The sequence below is a fragment of the Lampris incognitus genome, chromosome 3 (assembly GCF_029633865.1).
Source record: "Lampris incognitus isolate fLamInc1 chromosome 3, fLamInc1.hap2, whole genome shotgun sequence".
Taxonomy (NCBI): Eukaryota; Metazoa; Chordata; class Actinopteri; order Lampriformes; family Lampridae; genus Lampris; species Lampris incognitus.
Genome location: NC_079213.1, coordinates 30,827,467 through 30,848,340, shown reverse-complemented (window position 1 = coordinate 30,848,340; position 20,874 = coordinate 30,827,467). Strand labels below are relative to the sequence as shown.

The window sequence follows — 20,874 nt, the reverse complement described above, 5'->3', positions numbered from 1 at the left end:
AATCTGGCCATGATGGACACAGCAGAGCAGGACTCCGTGCTCACTACCCTCGAAGTGCAGGAGCGTCGGCTCTGACAACAGGAGGAGAAGATTGAGTAGGTGCATCGGGCTGTGGCAGAAACTTCCCAGCGCAGTGAGCGGCACAGTTACCGCTCAACTCCGTCATCGGGCAGCTTCAAGCCATGGGCTCAGTCACTCACCCCTCTGTCAGCTGAAACCCCTGCGCCGGCCTCATCGTCAGCTCTGGCACCAGAACCGCCTCTGGCTCCTGCTCGTCCCTCAGAAGTCAGACCCGTCCGGCTCTCCAGTCCGGAAAGATTCTCTGGGGAATCTGATGACTGCCACCCCTTCCTCTCTCAGTGAGAGCTCCATTTTGAGTTCCAGCCCGCCACCTTCCCCTCGGATCGAGCTAAAATAGCCTTCATTATCTCCTACCTATCGGGGAGAGCCAGGGCGTGGGCCACCGCGGAATGGAGCCGGCTGTCTGCAGTATGTATCTGTCGTGGACACAGACTGGCGGACACAAATGCAGGCAGGCAGACAGTAACCAGCAGGGTCTTTAATTCGGTCCCAGGGTTAAAATCCAGAAAGGCAATCAGACAGGCAGAGGTACAAAATCGGCAGGCAGAAGACTTCAAGAAACAGGCGGACTAACAAACAGGCGACGGTAACAAAACAGGAGACGGAGACTCGGAAACCAGGAACGAAACAGTCAGACACGGGGAAACTCTTACAAGAAATGCTGGAATGCTGCTCTAGGAGACAAAACAATCTGGCGCTGACACAAAGGGGAGCACTGGTTAAATACACACAGGAGGGAAGGGATAACGAGGCACAGGTGAAACACATAAGGGCGGGGACAGGTAATCACATGGGGAACAGGACTTGAACACAGAGACAAGACTATCAAAATAAAATGGAAAAGTGACACATGACAGACCCTGACAGTACCCCCCCCCCTAACGGCCGACTCCTGGCGGCCCAGGACCCTGAGGATTGCGGCGGTGGCACTCGGCTATGAGGCGAGGGTCCATGATGTCCCGGGAGGGGACCCATGAGCGTTCCTCCGGCCCGTAGCCCTCCCAGTCCACCAGGTACTGCAGGCCTCGGCCCTGCCGCTGAACATCCAGCAATTTCCTGACAGTGTAGACAGTCTCACCATCAATGAGACGGGGGGGGCAGTGGGGGCTTGGCAGCGGGGACGAGTGGGCTCTCCTTGACTGGTTTGATCTGGCTGACGTGGAAGGTGGAGTGTATGCGGGTGGTCCTGGGAAGCTTCAATTTGACAGCAGAGTCATTAATGATTTTTGAGATTGGATATGGGCCAACGTACCTTGGTGCTAACTTGCGGGATGGGTGGTGGATGGGCAGATCTTTGGTGGAGAGCCACGCTCTTTGTCCAGGGCGGTATGCTGGGGCTGGGCGGCGACGGCGGTCAGCCATTTTCTTGTAGGCGGCGGAGGTCTGGAGAAGAGTCCGGCGGGCGGGAGACCACATGCCTCGACACCGGCGGTCTGCAGTATGTAACTCTCTTTCTCTCTTCACCGACACATTTAAACAAATTTTTCACTCTACTCTTCCCGCTAGAGAAGCTGCTAGAGCTCTACACTCCCTGAGACAAGGAAGACGATCTGTGATGGTCTATGCCATAGAGTTCCGCACGCTAGCCGCCGACAGTGGTAGGAATCAACCTGCCTTGGTGGATGCCTTCTTTAATGGACTCTCTGAGATCCTGAAGGATCATCTCACTCCTCTGGACCTGTCTGTGGAGCTGGATGCCCTCGTCGCTTTAGCCTCCCGCATCGACATAAGACTGAGGGATAGACAGAGAGGTCGCCCCATCAAGGAACCTGACCAGCTCGGCACCCCTCCCCAAGCTTCGGTCTCCATGAGCAGCTCACCTCCCAATGCTGTTCCGGAGCCAATGGAGGTTGGGCGTACCCGTCTCACCCCAGCAGAACGTCACCGTCAGATGAAGGAGGGTCGGTGCATATACTGTGCCCAGCGGGGTCATTTCATCACCTCCTGCCCTCTACGTGGTTCCCTACCTGCTCCACCCTCTAGACCCCTGGTGAGTGTTACCACTCTTAAAAATAAGACTCAGAGACAATTAACAAAGGTGAAATTAACCGCTGCCTCTTCTACTCTGAACTGTTCAGCATTAGTTGATTCAGGTGCAGATACTAACCTGATGGATTTCAGTATAGCCCAGAGCCTAGGCGCCTCTGATGAGCTGCTGCCTACACCCCTCATTTCCACGGCTCTTGACGACAGGCTTATTGCCACTGTTACTCATCAGACCTCACCCATCCAGATGAGCCTCCCTGACGGACATGTGGAAAACCTCCGTTTCCACCTGTACAACTCTGAGATGCATCCCCTGATCCTCGGGTACCCCTGGCTGATTCAGCACAACCCACACATCAACTGGGCTACCGGTCAGGTAATTGGGTGGGGGAAAAACTGCTACCAAGACTGTTTCCAGGACATAGCCTCTAACCTCTTGAGTAAGACAGAGTCAAAGGACTCTCCTGACCTGACTGGTGTCCCAGCCTGTTACCATGACTTACAAGAAGTTTTCAGTCAGAGCAGAGCTGCTTCCCTTCCTCCCCATCGTGAATATGACTGTGCTATCGACTCCTCCCCGGTGCACCCATTCCCAAGGGTCGGTTGTACTCTCTGTCCGCAGCCGAGAGAAAAGCTATGGAGGACTACATTAATGACTCCCTCGCAGCAGGGCTAATTTGGCCATCATCCTCTCCAGCTTGAGCAGGGTTCTTTTCGTTGAGAAGAAAGACAAGAGTCTAAGACCATGCGTTGACTATTCCCCACTCAACAACATTACAACCAAGAACCGTTACCCCCTCCCACTAATTTCTTCTGTCTTTGACGTCCTCAAGGGCGCCAAGGTATTCACAAAATTGGATTTGCGGAATGCGTATCACCTAATACGCATCCAGGAGGGGAATGAATGGAAAACAGCTTTCAATACGCCCATTGGCCACTACGAGTACTTGGTCATGCCCTTTGGATTGTCTAACGCCCCCGCAGTTTTCCAAGCCCTAGTGAACGATGTCCTGAGGGACCTCCTGGATCAAAATGTTTTTGTATTTCTTGATGATATCCTTATTTTTTCCCCCGACGAAGAGTCTCATGTCCGGATGGTACGGGAAGTGTTGAAAAGACTGTTAAAAAATTAACTGTTTGCCAATGCAGAAAAGTGTGAATTCCACAGGAAACAAGTGACTTTTCTGGGGTACGTGATCTCCCACGATCACTTGGAAATGGACCCAGAAAAAGTCCAGGCTGTGGCAGAGTGGCTGACCCCCACCTCCCAAAAGGAGGTACAACGTTTTCTTGGCTTTGCAAACTTCTATCGTAAGTTCATTAGAAACTTTAGCTCGGTGGCCGCCCCTTTAAGTGCCTTAACCTCTCCCAAGGTTTCGTTTCAGTGGTCTCAATCCTCCGAGGATGCGTTCCAGCGTCTGAAGAGGCTCTTCACCACAGCTCCGGTCCTCACCCTGCCCTCAGTCGATCAACAGTTCATCATGGAAGTGGACGCCTCCAGCCCTGGAGTGGGGGCCGTCTTGTCCCAGAGATTAGGTACGGATAATAAGATCCACCCCTGTGCTTTTCTTTCCCGGAGATTATCTCAGGCGGAGAGAAACTACTCTGTGGGGGACCGGGAGCTGTTGGCTGTAAAAGTGGCGCTGGAAGAGTGGAGGCACTGGCTAGAGGGGGCGGTCCAACCATTCCTCGTGTGGACAGACCACCGGAATCTTGAATACCTCAAGGGTGCCAAGAGGCTCAATGCCCGCCAAGCCAGGTGGGGAGTTTTCTTTTCCCGGTTTAATTTCACTCTGTCATATCGTCCAGGAAGCAAGAACACAAAGCCAGACGCCTTGTCACGCATTCATGCACCCGAAACAGACTCCTCAGATCCAGAACTCATCCTCCCTGAAACCTGCATCGTGGGAGCCTTCACCTGGAGTGTGGAAAGCAAGGTAATAGAGGCTCTCAGGGCAATTCCAGCACCCCCTGAGACCCCCATGAACAGGTTGTTTGTTCCTCCTTCCCTCCATGGGGAGGTTATTAAGTGGGCTCATGAAAACAAGTTCTCCTGTCATCCTGGTATCCGAGATTACAATATCTGGGATACCTTGGCGGGCAAAATGAGCTTTCAGCTTCTGTATCACTGTGGTTGACTTGGTATCTGCCAGGTAATCTATTTCCCAAAAATTTGAGAAAAAATCAAGAATTATGAGGTAGTCTTTGTTTTCAAACATGAACAGATCCGTGCCCACCTTTGCCCACGGCCTGCTTGGCACATCATGTGACATTAGTGTTTCTTTTTGTTGCTTAATGTCCATTGATCTGCAGATGTCACACTTTGCTATATATGATTTTATTTGGTCGTTCATGCCCTGCCAATAGACACACTCCCTAGCCCTCCGTAGGCATCCTTCCACACCCAGATGTGATGCGTGTAGGCGGCAAGTGATGTCTTTCCTCAGTGCATCAGGGATGACAGCGCGCTCACTCCTGAACACTATTCCATCTTGGTGGCGTAACTCCTCTTGGAATGAGAAGTAGGGCTTGATTTCCCTTGGTGTTTTTGACTTATCGTCAGGCCATCCTTGCTGCATCATTTTGATGAGAAGCTGCAGTGTTTCATCCTCTTTTGTGGCAGATCGTATATCATGTAGCCTGTCTGTTGCGATAGGTAAGTGTTGTGCCATGTTGACAGTCTCTAGTTCTGCATCCGGTGCACTCTCAGGAAGATAAGCTCTGCTCAGAGTGTCTGCTAGCAGCATGTCTCTACCTGGCACATATACTACATCTAGATCATACTTTTGTATGCGCAGCATCATTCCCTGCAGCCTTTTGGGTGCACTTAGTAGAGGTTTTCTCACTATTGTTTCCAACGGTTTGTGATCACTTTACACCGTCACTTTTCGGCCGTATGTGTACTGGTGAAATCTTTCCATGCTAAAAACCATTGCTAAGAACTCCTTTTCTATTTGTGCATACCCACACTCTGTTTGAGTGAGTGCTCTGCTTGCAAATGCTATTGGCTTACCCATCTGCATGAGCGCTGCGCCTAAGCCTGTGTCTGAAGCGTCACACTGCACTGTGAGTTCCTCATCTGGGTCGTAATATTTCAGTACTGGGACCTTTGCTATAGTCTCTTTCAATTTGAGGAAAGCCTCCTCGTGCGGTGCTGTCCAGTTCCACTCCCTGTTTTTGTGTGTCAAATCTCTCAACACTACGCACTGGTCTGAGAGGTGGGGACAAAACTTGGCTAGATAATTTACCATACCTAGCAGCCTTTGCACTCCTTTCACATCAGTCGGTGCCGGCATCTTCTCAACGGCAAGCACTTTCTCTGGATCCGCCCTGAGTCCATCAGCCGTCAGGCGGTGTCCAATGTATGTGGTCTCCTTTTGTCTCAGCTTGAATTTGTCTTTGTTCAGCTTGATGTTCTTTTGTCTGCATCTTTCAAGAAACAGTCTCAGTTTTCCATCATGGTCACGCTCAGCTTCCTCCTGTGTTTCCCCTTGGCCTGTGATCAGTACATCGTCAGCTATAATGTACAAGCCCGGTACACCATCCAGCGCTTGTGTGAACTTTCTCTGAAAGATTTCTGGGGCCGGACTTATCCCCATTGGCATCCTCAGCCACCTGTAACGTCCGAATGGAGTGGCAAATGTTGTTAAATAGCTGGACTCGTCCTCCAGCTTCACATGCCAGAATCCACTCTTGACATCACACACTGTGAACACTTTTGCTTTTGACAAGTCTGGTAAAATGTCCTCAATGGTTGGCAGTGGGAAGTGACTGCGCTTTAGAGCTTTGTTCAAAGGCTTGGGATCGATACACACTCTTGGTTTCCCACTTGGTTTCTGTACCACCACCATTGCACTGATCCAATCTGTACTGCATTCCACAGGTGTTATGATCCCTCTTTGCTTTAGGTCCTGTAGCTCGTCCTTCAGTGGTTTCATCATGGCGACTGGGACCCGCCTCTTTGGCAGCTGTACTGGTTTCACTGTGCTGTCCACCTCTATTTTGTATTTTCCCTCGAGGCAGCCATCGCCAATGAACACATCAGCATACTCATCTTTAATTTGTCCCATTATCCACTGTCCTGTTGTTGTTTCTGTTGTGACAATACTGTCTATTGTCATGATGTTTTCATATTGCACTTTTATCAATTTCATGGCCTCACTGGCTCTCCTACCCAGCAGAGGCACTGTACCAGCTGCATTCACCACCTGGAACTCTAAGCGATATAGCTTGTTGTTTCTCGGGTTTCTTATTTTCACTTTACATTTTCCCAGTGGTTTTAATTTGGTTTTATTGTACATTACTAGTACACTCTTCGTGTGTTCTAATTTGGCATCTGGATTCAGCAGGTTAATTGGGATGATATTGCAACTGGCACCACAGTCTATTTGGAATTTGATCATGTCCTTGCCTAGAAGCATGCCAGCATAGAGAAACTGAGTTTTCTTAATTTTCTCAGTTTCTTTTACATCCTGTACAGTCTCTGTATGCGCATCTTTCCCTGTGTCAGTCTCTACTGCATCCACAGTTTTTGTCTCAGTTTCAGTGACACAGGTGATAATATCTTCGTATTCATCACTCTCAGATTCAGTTGTTATTTTACTCACATATTTCTTTTTCCTTAGTTCCGGTTTTACTCTGCATTTGGCTGCAAAGTGGTTCTCTCTTCCACACTTTGTGCACTTCTTCCCAAACGCTGGGCACTTTTGTTTACTTTTCTCATGCGTTTTTCCACAATACCTGCACTCCACAGTGTTGCTCGTCTGTTTCCGATACTGTGCTCCTTGCACTGCATGTACCTCTTCCACCATCGATCCCGAGATGGTTTTCACATTGTCCTTTGAGAGCTCAGCGGCTCTGCACAGCTGCAAACATGTGTCCAGTGTCAAGTTTTTCTCTCGGAGCAGTCTTTCTCTTACGATTGTATTGTTACCGCCACACACAATCCGATCCCGAATGAGCGAGTCTCTCACTGTCCCAAAGTTGCATGTTCTTGCCAACACTCTCAGTTCCATGACATAATGGTCTATATTTTCACTGGTGCCCTGGTTTCTTGTAAAAAAAAAACGATAACGTTCCACAGTCTCGTTAACGCTGGGGTCGCAGTGATCACCAAACTTCTTGATAACGTCATCTAACGTCCATGCATCCTTCGGTGTGTCGCCCAGTAACGTGTCCATAAATTCCCTGCCGCTCTCCCCGACAAGATAGCTGAACAGTTTCACCCTCTGTTTGTCATCGGCGTCAGCCATGGCTAAATCCACATACAGAGCAAACTCGTCCCTCCAGGCCTTCCATGTCCTCGAAAGGTTGCTTGAGTCCAGACATAACGTTTGCGGTGGTTTAAGCCCATCCATGTCACACGGCAGTCTCACACTAGCAGCTAATGCTAACATATACTGAACGTTGCTTAGGAACACTAACCGCTCTCCCGCTCCTAGAAACTTTTCCGCACCAAACTTCAAACCGAGTCGTCCACCGCTGCCACCATGTTAAAGTGTGTTGTTTCCTTCTACTAATGAGACGTTACAACTCGTTTCAACCCCACTGGGCTATAAACTTTAATAATAACTTCGGCACGTAAGGTTATGCATCATGCTCGGTCCGTTATTCCAGGTGCAACAACATAAACGACCCCTGTGTAAACAAGGAACTAAACAATGGTTCCTAACAATAGTTCCTATTGTTACAGAGATAACGAAGGCTATTTTGGCTCGACCCGAGGGGAAGGCAGCGGGCTGGAACTCAAAATAGAGCTCGCACTGAGAGAGGAAGGGGCGGCAGTCATCAGATTTCCCCAGAGAATCTTTCCGGACTGGAGAGCCAGACGGGTCTGACTTCTGAGGGACGAGCAGGAGCCAGAGGCGGTTCTGGTGCCGGAGCTGAAGATGAGGCCGGCGCAGGGGTTTCAGCTGACTGAGAGGGGTGAGTGACTGAGCCCATGGCTTGAAGCTGCCCGATGACGTAGTTGATTTGGGGGCAGAGGGGTTGGACCAGTGACTGGGACCGTTCGGAAGAGTGGGATAATTGGCCAAGTGCAGTTGGGGGGGGGGGGGGATTCGGAAAAATACAACAACAAAAAAGATTCCCACAAACAAATAAAACTGGAACATAGGGATCAGTCAATAAAAGCATATATGTAACTTGTTTCCCATAAACACGGAGGCACAAAACTATAGCAGGACCACATTGAAGGGGACTCTGGTCCTCGTACCACATAGAGATTATCTTTCTGAAGTGCTGCAATACACCTCCTCACCCCTCCTCTCTCTCTCTCTCTCTCTCTCTCTCTCTCTCTCTCTCTCTCGCTCTCGCTCTCGCTCTCGCTCTCGCTCTCTCTCTCTCTCTCTCTCTCTCTCTCATCTCGTATAGTCTCATTTTATATAGTCGGAAGAACTGGACGGTGATACGGTTTTGCTGGCCGCAAAGCAGAATAACCGTTTACAATTGCATTGCCAATGACTTCAATTATCTCGTACTGCTGCTTATCAACCGAATAGAGACAAGCGATTCCTTGGCATTTTGGCAATGTGAGAATATGCTTTCTTTGCCACATGTATTTAGGCCCGTTTTTGGTGATTTTTATGTGAGTTTTGGGGGCTCCTTGAGCTGGAAATTGTTTCATGGCCTGACAACACTGATACTGCATCCCATTACTGGCAGAAGGTGCTTGAGGTTTTTTATGAACCTTGAAGATAATTGGTTTCAATCAATTAAGAAGTTGTTGTACCAGGGGCACGTAACCGTTCTTTGCCGCTCATCCCACAAAAAGTTAATAAAAGTGGCCTTGTTTGCATTCTACACATTACCATGTGGAAGACTGATTTCAGCCTCCCACGTCTATCCTCTGAACGTTGTATGATTATATGTGAGACCTGTTGAACGTTATCTAGAAGATAGCTCACGCCAATAGTTAGCTAGTGCTAAGCGCTAGCTTAGTCAGTGAAGCATTGGGAAATTGTGTAGCATTAAAGATGCGTGGCACTTACCCTGTTGATGTTAAATCCATTTGGTTTAAGTGGTTAGCGCACTTAAATGGTTTGTATTGAGGCTACACTGTGATTGCACTGATTTTGTGTAACAGAATTATATATATATGTAGTGATTAAGTAATGATATTGCAATTCATATACATGTTAATGGAAATCATATTGTAAGATGTTCTGAATGAAAAGAAGTTAATGAGATCTCATGTTAGAAACAGATATAGAATGAAATACTTACTATTCTGCACTATTTGTGTAGATTGGTTTTTTTTTAACTACCAGATAGAGTTTTGAAGATTGTGATGCCCAGCCCAGTGAGACTGTGGAGGATCATAGAAGCGGTGGCCTACCGTAGGATCTGTCCCAGGAAACGTCTGACAAGCCTGAATCATTCATCCAGACACCAATTACGAACTTATACACACTAGCCTATTTCCTCTACCAGGGTAGAAATAGTCATCGTTGAAGTATATTCAATACACTCAAGGATCAGGAACTGAACTCTTGGACCAACACATACACTCAAAGGACAAGGAGCTGAACTTTTCTTTCATCTCAAACTCTTAACCCTCAGAGGGTTGTGATTTGAATGAGGTTTTCGTTTATTATTTTATTTACTTTAAAGACCTCTATTTTGTTTTATTTCAATTCTTTCATTTAAAAGTCAGCGTTGTATATATTTTGCTGTTGTGAGGCAATAAAATTGTCAAATGTTCAACTCCTCTCCTGAGTTAGTCAAAGCAAACCCCTCCCCGAACCTAGTTCGATGTTAGCGCCTTTACCCCTAGTTTGCACCAGAGGCACTACAGAATGTTTTACGAATGTATCTAAATTAGCAGATACCCCACATATCATAGAAAAGGTGAACAAGAAAAGATGTTCTTCACTATATTATAATCCTCATCCGTAACCAGCCGACTCTTGGCACACCCTCCGAGCTGCGTTATTTGTCAGCGATCAATAGCACAACGGTATGGCCATCCGCAGACATGACAGATTATTAAATCCAATACGATAAAAAAATAAAACACCCATTATCAAATGATTTATTGTATAAAACCATGTACTGTGGTTATTACATCATTCAGCAATTGTTGCTCTGTGTTGGACGGATAATGAAGTGTATACCTAACTCATCACACAATGAACTTCATGTGCCACATTTCTTCTCTTCGTCTCATCTGGCTCAGACCTTCTGTATTTTTCTCATCACTTGCCAGGTCCGAAAGGATCAAGGGCTGCCCAGCCTGCGTCCTCATCACCTCCTGCCAACAAGGCTTGGGTGAGGGTCGCTATGGCACAGGCACCGTGACAGGGTGTCGCCGAACTGGAAAGTGAACGAATATGAATTCCGTATCATGCAAACGCACTCAAACCGACAGACGAGACTGACTGCAGTCATTTGACACATCCACGTGGTCTTCATAAGCACAAACAGTACTGCATCTACCAACTGACGGTGTTAGTGAGATCCGTGGTTAAGGAAAGTGATGGTGTTTTACACAGATCACGCTGTAGTTAATGAAAGACCATGTGAAACTATGCTCCCAAATCACAACCACAACCCTCCTTCCACTGGTGTGTGACAGTTTAATGTTGTGTATAGTAGGTCGCACAGATGCTTTCAGTTGAAGCAGAATAACGTTGGCATACTACAGTGATGTGTGTCTTGATGCATGCTCCATAATCCATATAAGAAAATCAAAGAAGGTTGAATAATCAGTTCTACTGGGTACGTTTTTTTGGAGGGGGGGGTGGGTTCCCGGGGGGATGGGTTCCCCCCTTTTTTCTCCCCAAATGTACCCGGCCATTTACCCAACTCTCCCGAGCAGTCCCGGTCGCGATATTATGAACCCTACATAGCCCTCGCCAAAATCCCGTACCCTGTCCCAAATCTCGCGAACGGACGCCGGATTTCCGCTGCAATTTTGGACAGCTGGCTGCTTTTGTAATTTTGGACTGCTGGCTGTCAACAACAGAACGGAGGTAAGTAACGTTAGTTGTCTGAAAATGAACATATATCTAATAAATAGACTTTCTCACATTTAAGAAAGCTGATCAGTAAGTTGTTACCTGTGTATAAAAAGCAATCTCACTATTTACCAGCTAGCTAACTTACTGCACAAGTAGAGTTGACTTTGTGAAGGAAAGTGAGGTTTAACATGCCAAAACGCGCACTCCAGATGAACTTCCCCTCGCTGCACACCCATAAGTCCCTTCCTATTTCTCTCGCCCCCTCTCTCTCTCGACCCGCACGCGCGCGCGCGCGCGCACGCACGCACGCACACACACACACACACACACTTTCTGTCTGCTCATCCCCTACTTCCTTTTGCTTTACAGAAATGGCAGATATTCTTTGCTGTCAGATTTGCAAGCCCACTCAGATTGCAGAGGAGAAAGCAAAAGAGCTCGAGGTTAGGTGCAAGTATTTTTTTAAGAGTAGTGTAGTGTAATAAGCTGACACTTATTTAAAGATGAACCAACAAAACATTTGAAAATATTCGTTTTGATTGTTTTGCTCACCATGTTACCCCATATTGTGGCAGTCATAATTCACTGTTGTTACCGTATTGGGAGGTGCTTGTGTCTTACAGCCAAGACAAAGGCGCAGCTGGGCTAAAAGAAAAACAGCCCATAAGGCTGTCACTCAGGACAAGCTACCTACATGAAAGACAGACACGTGTGTCTCCAGGCTGTTTCAATAAAGGCTGTCCAGTGAATGTTGCAGATGAAAAAGTTTGCATTTGCATCAAAGGGCAGTAACCGTGTCTTTTACACTTTAGGGACATATATTTGAGATTGGTCCCATTCAAAAAAGTGTAAAATTATTCGCAATTCTTAACTGTGCTGGATGACAATTCACTCCGGGCATTATCCCTTACATAATATCTACATTTTGCCACTTCCTGACAGGCGAACCACCCTCACATCAAGATGAGGCATCAAGATGAGGCATCTGATGCTACCTATGAAGCTACTAGCAGCTCAGTAGCTGGAACAAGTAAGGTCACAACTAATCCTCAGATCCTATCGCTACCCTTGACTGATACTCAGCATCAAATTAATTACCATTTAATCTATCTAGGCACATCAGACACAGAGGACCTGAAGAGGCAGCTGGATGACTTTGTTGGAGACCTGAAAAGGAAGTTGGAGGAGGATGAGAGCTACAGCGCACCTGTTAAGGCTTTTCTGTCCACTTTCTCAAAGCTCCACACAGACTCAGCCATCCAGTCTGCTTTGTTCTCCATAGGGAAAGCACCACAAGCCCAACCGATGGGACGGAAGAGACCAAGGGGTTTCCTCCAAACAACCACCACAATAGGTGTCCAACCTACAGCGGTGAGACGAAGAAAGACCCCTTTGGGTGGGAGGAGAAGCCTTGGAGCCGGCCGGCCCCCAAAAAGCTCTAAGAAGGAGCACGGCTACCACAAGAAGGGAAGAGCAAAGCCCGCACCTCACAATCTTTCCTTCTGTGTCCAAGAAAACAGTGCCTTAGGGAAGACACACTGAGGGCCATATGCATGCACATGATAGAGTGATATACTGTACATCCAGTCTCCTTTATAAATGCACTAGCAACCTAATGATTTTTTTCTCTCTTTTTAGAGAAATATTGTAATTGAGCACAATTTGCTGGTAGATTGTTCACTTATGTTCATGTTTTAGCTTAATATCCCATTAGAAGTATCCAACTATTTTAGTACTATTTCCCATAAGGAATACCCAACTACTGTAGATGCCTCATAGAGGTTAGAGCCTATGACAGACTCACACCCATAACACGAGCATGTTGTCAATAGATTTTTTTTTTAGCAGTTAAAAAGGACAAGTGATACTTGGTAAAGTGCTTGCTTTTGTTTCTAATATGAATAATAGTAATAACTACCGTATTTTCAGGTGTATAAGTCGCACCGGTGTATAAGGCCAAAATATTTTCATATATAAGTCGCACCTGTGTATAAGTCGCAGGGCCTGGCAAACTATGTAAAAAGGTGCGACTTATACACCGAAAAATATGGTAACTATATTGATTCAGCAATAGCACTTTCCAGTGACCAATGACGTACAAATGGACCTCCATGAACTGATTTGTGTCAGGTACCTGGGTGTTGAAGGTTAAAAAAAAGCTATAGCTTTCCACATATTGGCTCAGCTCAGCTCAGTCCTGTTCTTAGCTTTGTGCAGAAGCTCCTCTACTCCCTAAAAGGAAATGGGCTCCATTGCTTGGGCGCAGGTCCTATAGCTCAAAACTATGGTTTCTTGAGGAACCCCAGGGACTCCTTGCCATTAGAATGGCAATCTAGGTTGGTGACGGTGTTATTTGAATTCATCTATTTGAAAAAGAGCTTGAGAACAAAAACGGTTGTTGGGCCCTGAGCCCCTATTGGCGGAGGTCCAGTCCCATCGTAAGGAGTCATGTTAAGACATAAGGGGCTGGCTTATCTGTCTGGCCAGACAGATTCCCTGTTCCATCAGGGAACAAAGTGTTAAGTTGCGAGATCCCAGCAGACTAGTCGCACATGATAGTGTGATATACTGTACATCCAATCTCCTTTATAAATGCAGTAGCAACCTAATGATTTTTTTCTCTCTCCTTTTAGAATTGTAATAATACAGTCAAAATTGTAATGAATTTCATGAAATCCATGGCGTGTCTTCTTTAAAGGGGAATTTCAATTTTTAAGACCCTGGACCCTATTTTTAGATCTGCTTTTATCTAAATGAATGGTGGTATTTTCAATTATTGCAGTCGCTCCTGTCGAGAGTGAGGGGTCGCCAAAGTTAGTAAATTTCTCCCCCTAGTGGCAAAATAATAATTAAAACGGCAGTCTTATGTGCTCTCCTCTGTTCATGATCCTCATTGCTCATTGAAACTTGAGTAGTTTCGATGTCTGATACTTCATTACTTTTACCCAAGTAGCCTATAGCTTTTCAGCAGGCCTTCTTTATACAACACTGTGCACTATACACTATAGGCCTAGGCTAATAGTAGAAAATGTAAACTTTCTGGTAAATGAAATGAAAGACATGACTAGGATGTTTGTCTTATGATTTAAGTGTTTGCCCTGAAAACGAAATTAAGCAGGAAGTCTAGATTATTTTTGGTTTTGATTAAAAATAATCAAAATATTAAGTTACATAACTTATGAATCGTCTAAAAAGTGAACCATGGGGTTGAAATTATGATTGTGAGGGAAAGAATAGCCTTAAGTTGACTAACCTAACAATTTTAGGTTACAAGGTCTGCCTCTGCTCCTTGGATACGTTATTGGTATTATAATTGTGATGCATTTGAGGCTTGATGAGACAAAGAATCAGAATGAACCCCAGCTAAAAGGTTACATTGAGTATTACATCACGACAGAGTCAAATATGTCATCTTCCTGAGGGTGGCGCTAATGTGCAAGAGCTGAAGGTGGCGCTAATGTGTAAGACTTGTAAAAGTCATATTACTACAATATAGGAGCTCGTTTTGTTTGTAGTCATGATAAGGGGTGAAGTATCCTATGCTCAAACGTGGAGCAAGCAAAGATTGAGTTAAAAACGTTAATGTTGATTGTGGATAACTTAGACAGGTTAAATTGTGGGTGTACAGCGTTTCCTTGATGAGCGCTAACCCCATAACAACATATTTTCGCGTTGCTACGGTGGCGCACACGTGACAAAGCCAGAAACGGGATTTTGGCGAGGCCTATGTAGGGTTCATAATATCGCGTCCCGGTCGCTGCTCCACCCCCTCTGCCGATCCGGGGAGGGCTGCAGACTACCACATGCCTCCTCCCATACATGTGGAGTCGCCAGCCGCTTCGTTTCATCTGACAGTGACGAGTTTCGCCAGGGGACGTAGCGCGGGGTAGGATCACGCTATTCTCCCCTGCCCCCCCCAAAAAAAGAGGCGCCCCGACCGACCAGAGGAGGCGCTAGTGCTGCGACCATGACACATACCACATCCGGCTTCCCACCCACAGATACGGCCAATTGTGTCTTTAGGGACGCCCGATCAAGCCGGAGGTAACACGGGGATTCGAAACGGCGATCCCCGTGTTGGTAGGCAACGGAATAGATCGTTACACTACCCAAACGTCCCTGCTGCTTACAAGTCTTAATAATAATACCTTTTATGTATAGAACACTTTTCAGAGTACTCAAACACGTTTCACGAGATAAAATGAACATAAAAGCGAAACATGAAAAACATGTAACACAAAATTTCCTTTTTCTCCCCAATTGCACTCGGCCAATTTCCCTATTTTCCGAGCTTTCCCAGTCACTGCTCCGCCCCCTCTGCCGATCCAGGGGGCGTAGCCAGGGGGACATACCGTGTGGGAGATCACGCTATAGACCACTGCACTTCCGCGTTCGAACGTTAGAGCGGGGGGAGCTAGAGGGGGATAGAAGCCGGCAACTCAGGGATGGATTCAACCGCAGCTTAAGCAAACCCAGGACGAGCTGGTCTTCTGTTGACAGTCGTAGATGTTTGGACTCGGAGGATGTAACGAATGGACTGAGGTACCGATGAGCACTGAACTTCTTCCAAGTGAGGCCAGTCATGCCCATACACTTGGTGTCATTCCCTCGGAGAGCATCTGCAGACAGTCGTTCTTTGGACCAGTTCTCCAGCGCAGTATCTCGCTCTCTCCTGGCCTCGTCTCGCTCTCTCCTGGCCTCGTCTCGCTCTCTCCTGGCCTCGCCTCGCTCTCTCCTGAGATTTACCATCTCAACGACCTCCGCATTCTCCTCCTGGCTGGGCACGGGTGCTTGCTCTTCAGGAGAAACTGTGTACGTATGGTCATGTTTAACAGTGCTGTCTGGTGGTGTGATGGTGTCTCTTTTTTTGGCACTGTGAAACCGCCTGATCTTCTCTGCCCCCGCTGAACTACGGCGATGGGGGAATATAGAGGGACAGTAGTCCGGGTGCACGTAACCTATTATTAGCTAGTTAAACTAGCTAACATTACCAGTGATGAAGTGCAGACCGCAGACGTAAACATGTTTGCTGTCAGGATCCCAAAGTTGTCCATCCTTGTCTTTCCTTCTGATCGCCTGGAGCCATTTCAATCGTTTTTCTCCCTCTTTCTGCCTTTATAGGCAATACAAAAAAACGAATATTTGGGTTGTTTTTCTTGTTAACGGTACAGTCCACCACACAGCAACTTTTGGGCATCGTAGCTACGGCTACGCTGCGTATCTAATACAGTGCGGCTTGGCGGCTTGGGTTTTCTATCCCCCTCTCCTGGCGTCCTGTTGTCAAGGTACCCGGAAGTGTTCCGGTGGTCTATTCCCCCCAGCCCCCCCCCGAACAGGACAGGACACATACCACATCCGGCTTCCCACCCGCAGACACTTCCTCTTGTGTCTGTAGGGATGCCCGACCAAGCCGGAGATAACACGAGGATTCGAACCAGCAATCTCCGAGTGGGTAGCCAACACAGATAGGTACCCGGACGCCCCCTATACAACGTTTATTGACAGATAGGTTTCGTCACTCAACTAAGTGACTTCTTCTGAAGAGGTCTCTTAGATGAGTGATGAAACGTATCAGTTAATCAGTGATGTTTCTGTCGACCGTGAGTCGGGATAGACGACACGCATAGAGAGAGACTGTCGGTTTCATTTTCTATAGGGATCTCTGATTGCATCGCCTGCTTTCTCATCCCCAGTTTGCAGGGAGGAGGAAGACCACAACCCAATAGTGTCATCTCTCCGAGGGAGACAAGCAATAAACCAAGTTTAAATTGGGTCGAAAGAGTGTTTTGGAATAGGCAAGGACGGAGGTGCAGACTGAGGCATGCAAAGAGGCCGGTGATACTTACCCTACTCTGCAGAAAGAGAAAGAGAAAGAAACAATGTCAACCAACATTGTAACATTTAGCTTGTAATATGCACTCTGACTTTGATCACATTAAGGCAGCATTGATCTATGTCTGTGTAGTAGTTATATTGTCCGTTAGAAACAGCCCCCCCCCGTCTTTTTTGGGGGGGGGATCTACCGGGTCGCTGTTCCACACCCTCTGCCGATCTCGGAGGGCTGCAGACTACCACATGCCTCCCCCGATACATGTGGAGTCGCCCGCCGCTTCTTTTCACCTGACGGTGAGGAGTTTCGCCAGGGGGACGTAGCGCGTGGGAGATCACGCTATTCCCCGTAGTCCCCGCGTGCAGGCGCCCTGACCGACCAGCAGAGGCAGTAGTTCTACGACCAGGACACATTACCACATCCGGCTTCCCGCGCTCAGACATGACCAATTGTGTCTGTAGGGCCACCCGACCATGCAGGAGGTATCACGGGGATTCGACCGGTGATCCCCGTGTTGGGAGGCAACGGAATAGACCCCTACACTACCTGGACGCCCCTGCTGCTAACCAGTCTAAATAATAATAATACATTTTATGTATAAAACAATTGTCGGAGTACTCCAACGCGTTTCACATGAGTTAAAATGAACATAAAAGCAACACATGAAAAACATGTAACACAACATTAATCACACACCAAAAGACATTCTGAAAAGGTGAGTTTTGATTAATGGTGTTAACGTGGACAGATCGCAGTAGGAGGGCGTTCTGTAATGGCCTTCATTATTTCATCTACTCAAGTAATGAATCAAGACACGTGTCAGTATGGATCGATTTACCTGATAGAGGTTTTCATGAAGTTGCCCATAGTCATACCTGATTCGTAAAACCTGGCGACAGTAAAAATAAATAAATAAATATAGCACGGTGAAATGCCTAACGGACACAAGCCAACTTTGTGAAATATAAAAATATATATTTCTGGGTTCAGCAACTGGGATGCTGAAGAGTCCCTTTTTTCCAGCTTTCCCCCACGTGAAGAACTCCATAGCATCATCCGCAGCCAAGACTAAAGGGGTGATCACACACACAGACTTCATATTATTCTTCAAACTCATCTGAAAGTCATTTCTCTGGTCAACACTCACTCTAAGGAGTCCAGCGTGTCATTCTTCTGGTGCAGATCCTCATTTCTACAAGGTGGATTAAGATGAACAAGACGTGCACCTCTCATTAAGCTAGTCAGGGGGACGTAACGCGTGGGAGGATCACGCTATTCCCCGTAGTTCCTCCCACATAGACGCCCCGACCGACCAGATGAGGCAGTAGTTCTGCGACCAAGACACATACCCACATCCGGCTTCCCACCCGCAGAGACGGCCAATCGTGTCTGTATGGCCGCCCGACGACGCCAAGGGTATCATGGGGATTCGAACCGGTGATCCCCGTGTTGGGAGGCAACGGAATAGACCCCTACACTACCCGGATGCCCCTGCTGCTAACCAGTCTAAATAATAATAATAAGAATACATTTCATGTATAGAACCCTTGTCAGAGTACTCCAACGCGTTTCACATGAGTTAAAATGAACATAAAAGCAACACATGAAAAACATGTAACACAACATTAATCACACACTAAAAGACATTCTGAAAAGGTGAGTTTTGATTAATGGTGTTAACATGGACAGATCGCAGTAGGAGGGCGTTCTGTAATGACCTTCATTATTTCATCTACTCAAGTAATGAATCAAGACACGTGTCAGTGTGGATCGACTTACCCGGTAGAGGTTTCCGTGACTTCGCTCGAAGTCATATATGAGTCGTACAACCTGGCGACAGTAAAAAAAAAAAGATAAATAAATTAAAAAAGCAGGATGAAATGCCTAACGGACACAAGCCAACTCTGTAAAATGTAAAAATATATATTTCTGCGTTCAACAACTGGGATGCCGAAGAGTCCCTTTTTTCCCAGCTTTCCCCCACGTGAAGAACTCCATAGCATCATCCGCAGTGTACTGAAGCCCATAGTCATACCTATATTTCCTCAGTTGATTTAGTTGATAGAAAGATAGTTTTCCCCCTGGCCCCGCCCCACTAGGTTCCCTAAGTTTATTATTTCATGTTTATTTTCTATAACTAGTTTGTTATATTCGTGTTTATGACTGTGAGAGATGAAGTCTCAGTTGTCCTCAACATCGTCAGTAGTTATGCCGATGTGTATTTGATTCTATTCTACTATACGTGTGTGCAAGCTGTATTGGCTGCAGTATATTTTGAGTTGATGCACTGTACATAATATTTTGCTCCACGGTATGTCGCGAGCGTAGTCTTTCGTTAGTGTAACGTACATGTTTTTGATTGGACGAGAGTACCATGTGCCTCTGTGTGTGGGTGTGTGTGTGACGCCTGTCTAGACGGGTTTGTGTGTCAAAGCCAGTCGGTCGAGTGTGAGCGAGAGAGAGAGAGACTGCGTTTCCCTCAGAGACCAGAAAAGGATCCGTGTCCAGCAGAAGCCAGGCTGTTACTAGAGTGGCTGAGGCCAGGTTCGAGATTCGTTCGTCTGGTGAACTTCGTTCGGTCGGACGTTCTATAACCAAGTGGAAGCGTGAAGAGGAGATTCGGGACTGTTCACCGCTAGCCTTGTGTGCTAGTCTGGTTAGCTGTTCAGAGGGAGTCGCTAGCTTAGCTAGTTAGCGCTGGCTAGCCTCCCACTGTCCGCGTGATTTGCGACCACACGGACTCCGGTCACAACAGCTTCCACCTCATCGGACAGTCCGTCTTCCCCCTTCCACCCTCCCTCAGCCAGTGGACCTTTTCACCCCCCCCCCCCCCGTTTGGACCGGGACCCTAGGACACGCTCACCAACATCGTCTGGCCACCCTTCCCCACCATCAGAGCTCCACCTACCCGCGGCACCCTGGTACCATTATAAATTAGGACCTTCGTGATCTAAATTCTAAATTGCTTATATTATATTTTTGTTTTATTATTATTATATATTACATCTGATTATTATACTGTATATATATATATTGTGCATTTATTGTGTTTTATATTAAAGTGGTATTATTGTCTACCCCCGGTGCCCTCCCTTTTAGTTTAGTTAGCTATACGAGTATCCACCTGTACATTCCTTTATGTCCATAGCGGGACGCCGGCGTCAGCGACAGGGAAATACAGTAAGTTTAGTGAGTTTCAGTAATTGTAGTTTTGGGTTTACTGAGTTATCGTAGGTTTGTAGCCCCCGCTACACGCAGCCAAGACTAAAGGGGTGATCACACACACAGACTTCATGTTATTCGTCAAACTCATCTGAAAGTCATTTCTCTGGTCAACACTCACTCTAAGGAGTCCAGCCTGTCATCCTTCTGGTGCAGATCCTCATTTCTACAAGGTGGATTAAGATGAACAAGACATGCACCTCTCATTATGCTAGTCTCAGATTTAGCATCAGTAGAACTTCATTGTTTTCCCCTTACACTCACCCTGAGGAGTTGCCCACTCTGGTTTCCATCAGGTCAACTTTGAACACGGATTGGTCTTCTTGTTGTTGTCTACAGGCAGGATGTGAGAAAAAATAACATGCCTTATAACAATGACACTTCAAGTTCCCTTATGACACCGTGTAAACCACCTCAACACTAGAACGACAGGGATTTCACTCCTACCTAAAACGAGTGTGCAACAGTAATGCACACAGTAGTGTGCATTTTAACTTCTGGAGTGATTCTGAATTGCTGGTTGATCTAGAATAGAGTAAGTATCATCTTTCTTGCTTAACAAGTTGCTATCAGTCTTATTCCAGTTGCTTGAGTATTAGTCCTTTTTTCACCTAGTGTGCCCTTAAATATTTCTTGTTGCCTAGCTGTTTTGACTTAGTTATCCTTTTAGCTTATAAATATATTCCTTGGTAACTTGCTGCTTGCAGTATTGTGTGAGTTTTGATAGAGTTTTACATAAGTGTCCAGTTTCTGGGCAATAGGCCTATTTTCAGTGTACCTCTTTGGCCAATTGGG

The 20,874-nt window shown here is 46.7% G+C and overlaps 1 protein-coding gene across 1 annotated transcript in view; it reads right to left on the bottom strand.

Annotated features, from left to right (window-relative positions):
- Positions 1 to 20,874, bottom strand: part of LOC130110309 (uncharacterized) — a 32,159-nt gene that overhangs the window by 6,644 nt on the left and 4,641 nt on the right. The window contains exons 2-5 of the mRNA XM_056277373.1: positions 20,344 to 20,412; positions 20,201 to 20,245; positions 18,637 to 18,687; positions 17,733 to 17,746 (exon numbers count right to left, since the gene is read on the bottom strand). Of these exons, the coding sequence (XP_056133348.1) occupies positions 17,733 to 17,746; positions 18,637 to 18,687; positions 20,201 to 20,245; positions 20,344 to 20,412 (179 nt within the window). The remainder of the gene's footprint in view (positions 1 to 17,732; positions 17,747 to 18,636; positions 18,688 to 20,200; positions 20,246 to 20,343; positions 20,413 to 20,874) is intronic.